This window comes from Cajanus cajan, chromosome 5 (assembly GCF_000230855.2).
Source record: "Cajanus cajan strain Asha chromosome 5, NIPB_CcT2T_4, whole genome shotgun sequence".
In the NCBI taxonomy this organism is placed as follows: Eukaryota; Viridiplantae; Streptophyta; class Magnoliopsida; order Fabales; family Fabaceae; genus Cajanus; species Cajanus cajan.
This window is the reverse complement of record NC_138521.1, coordinates 7593107-7605346: the sequence shown is the minus strand read 5'-3', so window position 1 is coordinate 7605346 and position 12240 is coordinate 7593107. Positions and strand designations below refer to the sequence as shown.

At 32.4% G+C, this 12240-nt stretch overlaps 1 protein-coding gene across 1 annotated transcript; it reads right to left on the bottom strand.

The window, feature by feature from the left end:
- Positions 1-3048: 3048 nt before the first annotated feature.
- On the bottom strand, positions 3049-7593 carry LOC145958206 (uncharacterized). The gene is made up of 6 exons (XM_083074852.1): positions 7298-7593; positions 6927-7204; positions 5947-6096; positions 5331-5819; positions 4479-4858; positions 3049-4344 (listed from the first exon to the last, which is right to left on the bottom strand). The coding sequence occupies exons 1-5, from the start codon at positions 7458-7460 to the stop codon at positions 4481-4483; spliced, it is 1458 nt and encodes a 485-aa protein (XP_082930978.1). The 5' UTR covers positions 7461-7593; the 3' UTR covers positions 3049-4344; positions 4479-4480.
- Positions 7594-12240: the final 4647 nt, after the last annotated feature.

The following is a 12240-nucleotide window of genomic DNA, read 5'->3' as shown; positions in this document are numbered from 1 at the left end:
TGATCCTAGGAGTAGTGATTCAAGCATTCGAAGGTTGAGAATCCGAGTTTGGGTGGTTACGAAGCTTGTGGAAGCTTGGAGTTCTACTTCCTCCTCTTCTTTGATTTTGGTTAGCTCATAGTTGAGGTAAGAGGAATTAGGACGAATTGGTTGTCTAATTTGATGAATTTTTTTGTTGTTTTCATCAAATATGGGTATGTAGGTAGCAGAAATTAGATTGAATAGTGAACGGAAAAAAGGTTTTGGGTGTTTTTGAGTATTGAGGTGAATTTTGGTGATTAATCATACATGATGTTGCATGTGTTGTTTCTTGATGATTTTGAGTCTTACATGATGTATGTGGATTGTTGGATGCAATGCATGTGCAGGATCTTCTGTATTTCAAGTCTTGGAGGCAATTTTTGCCATCTGTTATCTGCATATTCTAATATGACCTTGGGTCTGCCTTTGTGGCATCGAGTGCAATTTCAATCAAGGGTCTTTGTCTCATTCACACCAAGCATAGGATCAGTTGTACCAGGCATGAGGAGAGAGATTCTTCTCCAGTTAGGACGGCTCAAGCATAGTTTGAATGATGTTGAGCATGAGACCATGGAAAGTCTCTGACTTGATGACGCTAGGCCCTAGTTGGGTGGTGCCAATCATGATCAAGATAGAGGCTACGTGCCTGGAGGACATTGGGAGCCACTAAGGTGACGTCAGGCATAAGTCAAGTAAAGAATCTCTGCCTAATATGAGGCCATGGTGGATTCAACCATGCTAGGCATGAAGCCCCAAAGGACTCCTCCTCGGTCATGTCAAGCAGGATTTAGATGGCATTGGATATGAGCAACGTAAAGAGTTATTTGCCTCAATGGCATTGGATACGAGGTATGTTGTGTCGGGCGTAAGATGCCTATATGATTGGTATGTTTTGGGATGTTGCATGATGAACATGAGTAGATGTATGAGTTTTGTTGCATGTTGTATGAAGTATGAAGATTGTAGTTCTATGTATGTTAATTGCATATGACACATGTAGATATTTATATGGTGTTAGATGATGATGAGCATATGTATGCTATATATATGTATGATATTATGTTGATATTTATATGTATTGAATAGATGTGATGCATGTAGATGATGTATGGTGAGGTGTGGATGCTGAAAATGCACAGTATGACATTAAGGTATATTGACTATAAGGACTTGAGGAAAGGAAATTTTTTTTGAAAACTAAAGATCCCACATAGGAAATCTTGGATTGGTGCTCGAGTAGGCCACTGACCCTCTTTGAGTAGGTGTATCTTTTAGAGTGAGTTTTGAGGTGTGTTGATATCTCCTCTAGGTTTTTAGTTAGTGGTTGAGTAAGGTAAGAGATCATGGCTATAATCCTTAACCAAGTACCTGAAAAGGTTGCATGGTCTCTTAAGAATGGTCAATGGGCTAATTCCACATGTGATTTGGTAATACATGTCAAGGTAGCGGTATGCTTATTCCCAACTATATCATTCATAACAGTAAAACTAGACTTTCCTAGTATAAGTGACAAAACTCAAGAAACCAAATGAGGGATTGCTATCCTGTTTTGTTGTGATTGAGTCGGTGCTTCTAGTGCGAAAATGAGTGAGTTGGTTTGTTAGGATGAAATCACTTAGACTATTCATATTTTTAGGAGATTTTTGTAGGTGAATGTGTAACGACACATTAATTGAGGTGTATACATATAATGTATGTGTGGTGTGTTCATATACATTGTTGGATGTCATGTTGACATGATTGAATGAGATATATGTTAGCTTCGGAGTGTTTAGTTTTCATATATGCTTTGGTATGATATAGAATTGTTTTTTATGTTTAAATATTCTTGAACTCTAGCTTACTCTTTTGTTTCTATGTAATTTGGACTGTGATGATCATACATTGTATAAGAGTGGATCAAGACTAGGTTAGAGGTGTAGTTGTTGTCAAGTGGAGGGACCCTTTTGTTGGTGTCAATGCTCTTCGTGTAACTTATATAGGTGTGCTCGACCAATACTAGGTTATATAATTTATGTTTGGGATTGTTGTAAATAACATATATGATTTATTGACACTATTCATATTTTATGTATGTCCATATATTTGTTAATTAAACTTTTATAATTCTAGTAAACTAAATTTTCGCTACTAGTAGTGATTTCACATAGTATAATGACTATGACAAGTTATTACTTATTTCTTTCCTCTCCACTAAATACACCCTTAACTTTCTAAGCACAAATTAAGAAATGTTAAATTCATGTATATTTACACTTAAATTATCCTTATTTGTTACTTGCATTTAACTTTATCACAATGTTCATTAATTAATTTTATAATCAACATGGCAAGTATATTTTATTTTTAATGTGTATCTCTCACTTCAAGAAAGACAAATTGATTGGACAAACAAGTTAGTATAGTTGAAAGATAATTGTGTTATTCAAACATGTGGTAAGAAATTTGATCTCTATGTTCATGCATATGGAAATATATTTGTTGGGAAAAAATAAGTTCCTTAAATGAATTTTAGAAGGATACTTCGAGAAAGAAAAAGGCAGATCCATTTTTACACATACCCGTCCACCAAAAAAGCTAAAAGAAAAATAGAGGTAGGAAAGATAAGATGTGTGTTTAATGTTTTAGATTGATTTCACTCTTCTTCATACGTTAATTTTTCTTTTTAGTTGGTGGCAACGGAGCATGGTTACATAAATTACTTTCCTTTCTCCGTCATATCAAAGATGATAAGTTGCGTGTATTTGCATGCTATTAGAGTCGCACGTTTAGAGGAACTATTACCCAGAATATTTAAATTTCAAAATCATGGTTGATCATTTCTTGTTCCAGCTCAAGTCTTTCAAAAAATTTCTCCCCTTGACCTCAAAAATTGGCTAGGGCTCGTTAATTTTGATCACAGAAAATCTGCTCAAAGATGATTCCACATACTAATATTTGTCAATTTAGGTTCTGCTTGGTTTACATTGAGAATCATTTTTACATTTAATACACACAAAATTTCTGACTGAAATAAATTTGAACACATTCATGATAATCGCATTCAACCATTCAAATTCAAAAACAAAAACAAAAAGTCACAGAATACAAAATGGGATCCTTCAAAAAGGGATGCTTTAAGGGTTTGTTTTTACATTCATATTTGATAAATTTAAATACTTCTCAGATGGCCAAGAGCGTCATTAGGTAGTTGAATACTCTTGTGATCCATATCAAGGTATCCTTGCTCCAGAAAAACATTAAGTGGGCATGATCAAGATGAAACCAGTAGCCTCACCATAATCCTTTGTTAAGTGTGAAGATAACTGTATTCTTCACCTTATAACAGAAGGCTTCTTGTTCACACTCCAAAGCAGTGTCTTCAACACCCACGAAGAGCTTTTCAGTTGGCTCACCATTTCCCAATTCTATATCAGTATGGGAAGTTATGTTCTTGAAAGGAAAGATAAGTGGGGCTGTAAGGTTTCTCTTTATCTGAGATTGAAAGTGATGTTCACAGTACATGAGATGAAACATTCCATCAAAGCTGCTCTTCCACAATGACTGAGGTACTGTAATGTATCTAGAATATGTTGTTTCAGCTACTATAATATTGTATTTGATTGCTCCATGCTGCTTCAGAATTTTCAAGTATTTTGTAATGATGAGATTCACAAGGCAAATGCAACATACTGCACCTTTCTTATCATAATGAAATATATAAAGCAGCAAGTGATAGCTTTTTCATAGTCATTAATACAATAATTACAATCCAAATGCCCTGTGCAATTTAAATTTATTGGTTATAGACTGTATGGTTAAATTAGAAGCCTTTTACACTTTACCAAATTCATGAATTGTTCAAAATTCATGAAACAAAATAAATTTGTTTAGCCTTAAAGTTTGTTACCACATATTTAAGGAGTAAATCCTTAAATTGGTCTTCCAAATATTAAGATGTCACCAGTGACTGGAGACCCAAAAGGGAAAACTTGATAACTACTATTTATCATTGAAAGACAACTTTGGTGATAATAAATCTTTGAAGGACTACCCTAGTGCTATGCTAAACTTTAGACAATCACTGTAGGGGTTTACTTCATATTTTAATAACCCAGGTATCAGAGATTGCAATTGCAAAATTAATGACTATGAAAAAGGCTACAAATGATAAGCAGAGATATTAAATTATGATATGAAAGATGCGAGCATGCATAAGTGCAAAATACATGTGAACCATTTCTATTGTCATCATAGGATTGGTGGTTTCTGGTTTCTAAGTTCTCTCCTGAAGTAGTATTTTGAGCATATTTCTTATTTTGCAATGGGAAACTCCTTCTGAACCTGCAGAATAAATCACACGCAGTGTGGTATTATCAATAGTATGTTAAAATGAAAATCAGTTCTAATGAAGCATCTTCCAACTTGGTCAAGAAAGGAATCTTCATTCTTCTAATGAAGATGCTGAATTTTCTCACCTCTACTCAGGATACTGCACTGTTTTAAACCTTCGTTTGCGTTTAAGATCTTCATCAGCCTTTTGTGATGTGAAATTGTTAGGTCTTGGATGATACTGACTTTCCCAACTCCTTGGAGTGAAAGGAGAACTAGAAATTTCAGTACAATTGATCTCCAAAGGTTTATTTGCAGTGGAGTCAAAAGAGGATGTCTCAACTCCCCAAAAATTATCTTGAAATATGCTCTTTTCTTTTTCTTGGTTTGCTTCATTGTTAGAAGATTGAAGCCATGTGTCACCATAGACAACATCATGTGATGATTTAAACCTTTTTGATGCATGGTATTGATCTAAATTAGAATATTCATTATACATTGTTGAAGTATCTACAATTTTGTCATCCTGTAAAGATTTTAGAAGAAAATAAACAGATGAATTCAATTCTTGAAATGCTCAAAATAAAGAAAACATATATCACAAACACACTAGAAAAAGAGTAGTTCTGAAGTCCTAGGGTCTATGTTGGGGAAGAGATTCAAGGAATGGTAAAAATGAGAACAGAATTATATTGCTTTATCATCATTTCCCTCCCTTTCCTAACTTTTCCCTTCATCCAAGCATGCTAGCCTCAGTAATGTCCATGAATTGATCATGACTCCCAACAAAACATCAAACCCAACTCAAACCAGACATTCCACCTGAGTGTCTTTTCAGAATCTATAGAAGAAAATCACTAAACATTGCAAAATGTGGCAAATTTCACGTCAACAATATGCACACCACAACTTTAACCGATAGAATCAATGACATTCCAGAAAAAAATAAAGAGATACACTCTAAAATATTATTTGGTCTTTGGACAATATATCTTTACCAGTTTTGAGACGACTTCAGCATCTGTATCACTGCTTTCACAGTATACCCTTCTCAATGACTCTGATTGGATGGAGTTGTTGACAAAAACATGCATGCTTTCTTCATCGATAACTAGATTCTCATCGGCTAAAAGTGAATTGATGAACTCATTTACCTCAGTAGTTTCAAATGGAGTTTGAATAAGGAATTTATCTTCCGTAGTAGTTTCAAATGGAGTCTGCATAAGGAATTCATCTTTCTCTGTAGTTTCAAATGGAGTCTGCATAAGGAATTCATCTTTCTCTGTAGTTTCAAATGGAGTCTGCATAAGAAATTCATCTTTCTCTGTAGTTTCAAATGGAGTCTGCATAACGTTGTTTTCATTTCTAAAATAGGCATTGTAAAATGGGTAGGTTGAAAAAGAAGGTTCTTCATGCTGAACACCAGTTGGAGACTCTGTCTGAGGCGTTGCTTGAGAGATTATTTCCACTCCGGTAAAAGTACTTCCCTGAAAAATGAAAAAAGATATATATATATATATATATATATATATATATATATGAAACAAGTATCAATTCTCTGCATGTTTCACACATGGCAGCGTAAATATGTCTATTAAGGATGCTTCAGCTTACAGATGGAATTCCTTCTGCCGTTGCTTGACGATTTTCATAGTCAGAAACCATGCTTCTACTGGACTCCCCTTCATCACAGATCTGTGTATCAGTTCCACCTTTAGTTTTTTTCTCAGGTTTCTTCATCAAGCGACATAAAACAAAAGTCCTCTGCAAAACTTGGGAGTATAATCAGCATTTATTTGATGCAATTCACACAAACAAAAGGCAAACACAAATCAGACTAAAGTATGGAGAAGAAATAGACAGCCTTTGATGAAAATGAATTTTGAGCGTACTTAGATAGAAGATTGAATTAAACATTTGTCAAATAAGTCGTAGGAGAGCTTGACCATAAGCTTTATCCAGGAACTCATTGGAATAAACTAAAAAGATCTTGTTTTGATTAGCTTCCAAATAAAACTCATTGAAATAAGCTAAAAAGAGCTTGTAGGAAGGCCATAATTCACTTTTATAAGCTCTTCCATGTTCTAAATACCTCTTTTGTCATCAAGCAAGCCCAAGCGGAGAAAATTGGGCGATGAATGAGTGTGACAAAAGAAAAACATGGAATTCACACAGAGGATCCAATAACGATAACTTTCAAAAGTCAGAACAACCAATAGGATAGCGTATAAGGGGTTGTATACTGTGAGTGGACAAGAGGAATAAATATTCAACATTAAGTCTTATATGGTCATGACTATAACACACAACACATGAAATAAGTTACATGAACTTAACTTCAAAAGAAAAAAAAAAGTCACATGAACTTTTAAGTGTTCACATAATATTAAATCTTGATCATAGTTTTAAGGCCAGATTTAGGGCATGTTTGGATCAAAACTTCTAAGAGATTTTGAGAACATTTATATGGATAAAAACTCGTTATTTTTGACAAAGAAGCTCTGAAAAACTCTAGTATCTAAAGATGCTCTAAATCTCCTAGGAGAAAGATTATTTCCAAGAAGAGTTAAAATTTCTTGAAAAAGCAAACCAACCTGGGATTGATGAAAGGTGGCATCATGATATTCGTGAATAACCCAGTTGGACCTGACACCACGGGGAACACGGCCTTCATAGAAAACAAGGGTCTTCTTAGTCCCAATGACAGTGTTGGTGTCCAAGCTCCTAATGTCACGTTCTTTGCCGGTGGTTTTCCAGAAGCCACACTTGGTTGTCCTGTTAAACCTTCTACTGTTTGAATACTTGAAATCAACAGGACTGAAGAAAAACCATTCTGGGTCATTGAATCGTATGGCTGATTCCGCTAACATCACTATTTGAAGAAAAAAAAAATGAAACAACATTGAAGAAAATAAAGAGAAGAGGAAGAAAAAAGAAAAGTTGATGGCATGATGATGAAGGGTACCTGGTACATGCCAAGGATCGACCTGGCAAAGATCAATGACAGGGATGACTTGCACACGTGGATCATCACTAAGCAACTTGTGTTTGAGGTAAAAGCCGACAAGCTCATCATCTCTTGGACGGAATCCTAGTCCTACAAGATCCGGATAACCTCTGCTCTCCATCGCTTTTGGCAACACTCAACACTTGACTCACTGTGATTGTAGTTTGCAACACAGAAAGAAGAAAAGATTATGAAGCAGCAACAAACAGAAGATAATGAAGTATGCGAGTGCTTGTTTGTTTTTGCGTTGTGAAGATTCGCTCCTCAATTTATAATGCAAAGACATTGACTAACTAAGACCTTACTCCTTAACCAACAAGCTATCGTTGGAAAAATACAAAAACAAAAACATAGGAAACTATGATGTAATGCATTACCGTGTTTTTATTTATTTATTTTAAATAATTGGAATACATTCCTTACACTATTATTCAATTATAAAAGTTCATAAATTAAAATTTATTAATCTTTATAATAATATTTAAAATTAAGCCTTACACTTAATATATTTATTAATGTAGTAAATAAATTACATTAACAATTTATTAAAATTAAGCCTTTTTTCCTTGTCTAATTTTTCATATACTTTTTAGTAAATATTTAGAAACTAAATTTTATTCAACCAAACCAAAGATATTGAGGATGCCTACTTCCCGGAACTAACTTATATAACAATTCTATTATTCTAATCAATAAGTGATTTGAATATATCTATATAAATAAACTAGGTGAATAACTTCAGAAAAACGAGCTGTCTAAAAAATAACTTCAGGAAAAACGACATATCTTTGTGATGTCCATTTTTTAAAAAAAATTAACATTATTTAATTAATAAATTAATTTTAGATTATTAAATACTATCAATTATAGAAATAGATATTTTCTTATTTTAAGTAATAGATCTTTGCTGTCTAGATTTATCACCTGAATAAATCTATAATGTGTTTAAGTTCTCACTTGATGCCAGAATGAAAAGTCAATATTTTTCATCCCAAGGTTTATAATTATAATGCACAAGTAGAAAATCCTATCCGTCAGATAAAGAACTCTCTTATATCAATATTTGAGACAAATATTGCATAAAATATATAAACTCTAACTTGAATTAATTATAAATTTTAATTAAATATGATTATATTTATGAAAGAAGAAGTTGCATAAAATGTGATTCTTATGTTAAATCCAATTTCATAAATTTATGAAATTTTTGTTTTCAAAAAAAAATACAGGGAAAATTATGATTCAGATTTGTGACAAACTAAATAATTTACGATTTCATTTTTTTCTTCTTCTAAATATACCAAAACTCTTAAGACTATGTTTGGAAGATGAGTGCTAATAACAAACTCTTTAATACATTTATTTTTATTAATTAAAATTTATTGAAAATTATAAAATCATGAGAAAAAGAGAGATGGGTATGAAATCCATCAAGTTTTTTATTTTCTAATAAATTTTAATTAATTAGATAAATATATTTAAAAGAGTGTCTTAGAAAATGTATTACTAGTATTTCTTTTGTTTGGAATAATAGAAAATAATTAGAAAGGAAAGAAAGAGAAAGAATATACATTTATCAAAAACTTTTCTCTCATTTACTTACAAGAAAAAAAGGAAAGGAAGAAAATAAATTGACGGACCCACATATTCTTTCTTCTCATTTTGAAGAGAAAGAGAATAGTACAAAAAAAAATAGTAAAAAGTCAAAAATATTCTTATTTATTATATACATTTTTTGAAATTTGAATATTTATGTCATTTTATATCCACGTCATTTTACTTTTCTTGTAATTTTTATACAACTAAACAACTTAAAATAATTAATTACAAAAAATATATATATCATCTCACTTTCTGCTCATTTTCTTTTCTTTTCTTTTCTTTTTTTCTCTTTCTTTGCTTTCATTTTCTTTCTTTTATCTTTTCTTTTTAAACCAAAAAAAGCATTATAGTTGGTGATTAATTTCTTTCAAAAATACTAACACACCCATATAGATTTTGTCTATCGTGATACTTCATGAGTAGTATATATATTTGTAAGTATTTCAGTTAGAATAGAATTTCATTTTAATTTATTATTCCAATCCTTATTTGAGAATTACATTAATTGCACTAGTGGTAACATTTTTTTTTTCTTCCCTTTATTTAGTTGGAATGCATAGTAGGCAAATGCTTTTACGCCTTTGTAAATATAGCAAATAAAGAAGTGAATGTCTGTACTAAGTTCTAATACCGCGTAAAAATAAGAATCTTTCTTCCTCATACAAACCATGATCACTTTCCACGAAAAAGACAAGAATTTGTTTAACATTTTCTCATTCTATATGGATATAAGTTGTTATGAGTCTCTCTCACTAACATTAATGCCTTTCAAAATTAATCTATTCTTTTTTAAAACGTAAATACACGGGCTATGTGGTTGATCTGAGAGCCTAGGATGAAATTTGTGGTTTATTATTTGCCTTGATCCCCAAGCTTCTACATTGGCCCACCATTTCAATTCATTGGTCTTTCGATGAACAAAAAAACAGAATATTGTTCAATCAATTCTTATTCATCTTTTGCTTTCTTTTTGTAGTTTGTTATGCTCCCCACTATACTAAGCACATGATTACAAAGTTTGATATCCTTTTCAAGTACAGTCATGCAAACTTCCAAGTAGTAACTGCTGCTCCAAGCACCGATGAATGGATCTAGATTGTTCTTTCCTATCATCCATCTTTTGACCTCAGAATCCGCGTAAATGCCTTTTTGTTTTCCATGAGTTTGAGAAAACAAGAAAATAGATAAGTTAAAATAAGAGTAATTGCAACAAACAAACAAAAAAAAAAAAAAACCGGAGACGTTATAATAAAGAAAATATAAGATTTAAGAAAATGTTTTTTCTTTTATTTCATCAATAAAAGTAAAAGTAAAATACTTGTGTAATTAAAATAAATTAGTGATGGAGTGGCCTAAAAATTCCAAAGATGACGAATTACGTAGTGCATAGTGCATACGTATTACGTACTATAGATGAGAAGTTCTATTGGTCTACACGCTTTTGCTTTACACACCATTGGTCTTATGACATGGAACGAGGTAAGACAGCAACCTTTGTAAGTGATAATATAATGTATATGGTTTATATAAAATAAAAAATAAAAATGAAAGATCACATTAAAAAGACACATACGTTAAAACAAAGAGCAAATAAAAAAACTCGTATCATAAAATGTCACTGCATCACTAGTTATACTGCAAATCCAGCTGTTAATTTTGAGGATTTTTTTTGTTTTTTTATTGTATACAGACTTAGCCCAAGTTAATATCTATTGTTGTGTAGCACCAAAAACAATATCTATTATTGTGTAATATGAATTTATGAACAGTAAGACTTGCTCTCCAAGTTAAGCACTTCAAGTTCTACTGTTCTAGTAGTGTGAACTCATTCTCATTGCCCCTTCCATGCATGTCCTTTTAACACAACACATGGAATCTTTTGAGTCAATTTTCTTTGTTGCCCCCACCATAAGGTGCTTTTATAATGGTGGTTTGTTATGCTTCCCACAAGCCAGTGTCCCCTAAAAAATGGAAACTCATTATGTCAAAGGGTAAACATTTGTACGACTACAAGATTGAGTTTCGGTTAAGATACTACAGGCGTTATATGTTAGGCAAACTAGTGTGTTCCATGCAGACATGAGTTTTTCATTTCAGGTTCTGCAATCTTCTAATTTTCACCATTATGCAAAGTGTGATGTTCACAATACATAAATTATTTAGCCAGAGTTCCATTTTGTATATTGTAATATAGATGGAGAATCAGTTGTTTCAACTATTACAATAGTGAATTCCATTGCTCCTTGCTGCCTCTGAATTATCAAGAATTTCATAATTTTGAGATACACAAGGCAAACTTCACATGATCCTACAATGATGCAACTTACTGTATCTTTCTATGAACATTATGAAATATCTAAACCGGTAACTGCTAGCTTTTTCATAATCACTAATTCAATAATTGCAGTCTACCCTGTGTAGTTCAATTTCCTTGTTATAGACCGTACGGCTAAATTTGAAGCCTTTTACACTTAGCCAGGCACTGCTATATTGTTGCATGTGCACACATCCTATGTCAGTTTGTTTGACAGATTTGTATCAGACTATTGTATCGTAAAATGCTGAACAAATAACTGAAGCTTCGGATGGCTTAAAGTAATTCTCATTTCCTTCTTTTGTATGATGATTTAGGTTAGGTTCGACCAAGTGATATTCCTTAATTACACATTAAGAACTTGGCCATGCATATTTTGACTGGACAAAAGAGTATCTTTTTACTAGAATTCCAGCTAATATTCATTTTTAATTATTTTTTGTGAAGATTTGCTTGAAGATCTTTATTGGATAAGAAAATGAGTCATGATGTTGACCACATATTACAAATGACCTTACACGCATACCAGCCTGTTTTGAACAGCATGAAAATATTTTCATTAAAGGCCAACATAGGCTTATTATGACATGTTGCCTATATGACTTGACACTGCTTTCAAGAATCACCAAGTAGATTAGCTAAAATAAGAAAAAGTTCATCTCGATAGAATTGTTCAAAATTCATGAATCAAAATAAACTTGTTTAGCCTCAAGGTTTATGTTACCACAGATATAAGGATTAAGGAGTAAATCTCTAATTTGGTTTTCCAAATATTACAATATTGCCGGTGGAGACACGAAAGGACAAACTTGGCAACTATTTTGTATCATTGAAAGACTAATTTGGTGATAAAAAAATCTTTGAAGGACTACTATAGTGCTAAGCTAATCTTAGACAACCACTTTAAGGTTTACTCCATATTTTAATTACACAAAGGTATCAAGATTGCAATTGCAAAATTAATGATTATGGAAAAGGCAACAAA

Bases quoted from the DNA above. Each gene is read 5' to 3' on its own strand.
- LOC145958206 (XM_083074852.1), bottom strand. From the start codon at position 7,460: ATGGAGAGCAGAGGTTATCCGGATCTTGTAGGACTAGGATTCCGTCCA. The intron at 6,097-6,926 runs GTTGGTTTGCTT...CAAGTTTTGCAG, and splicing joins CCACCTTTCATCAATCCCAG to AGGACTTTTGTTTTATGTCG. The intron at 5,820-5,946 runs GTAAGCTGAAGC...TTCATTTTTCAG, and splicing joins CGGCAGAAGGAATTCCATCT to GGAAGTACTTTTACCGGAGT.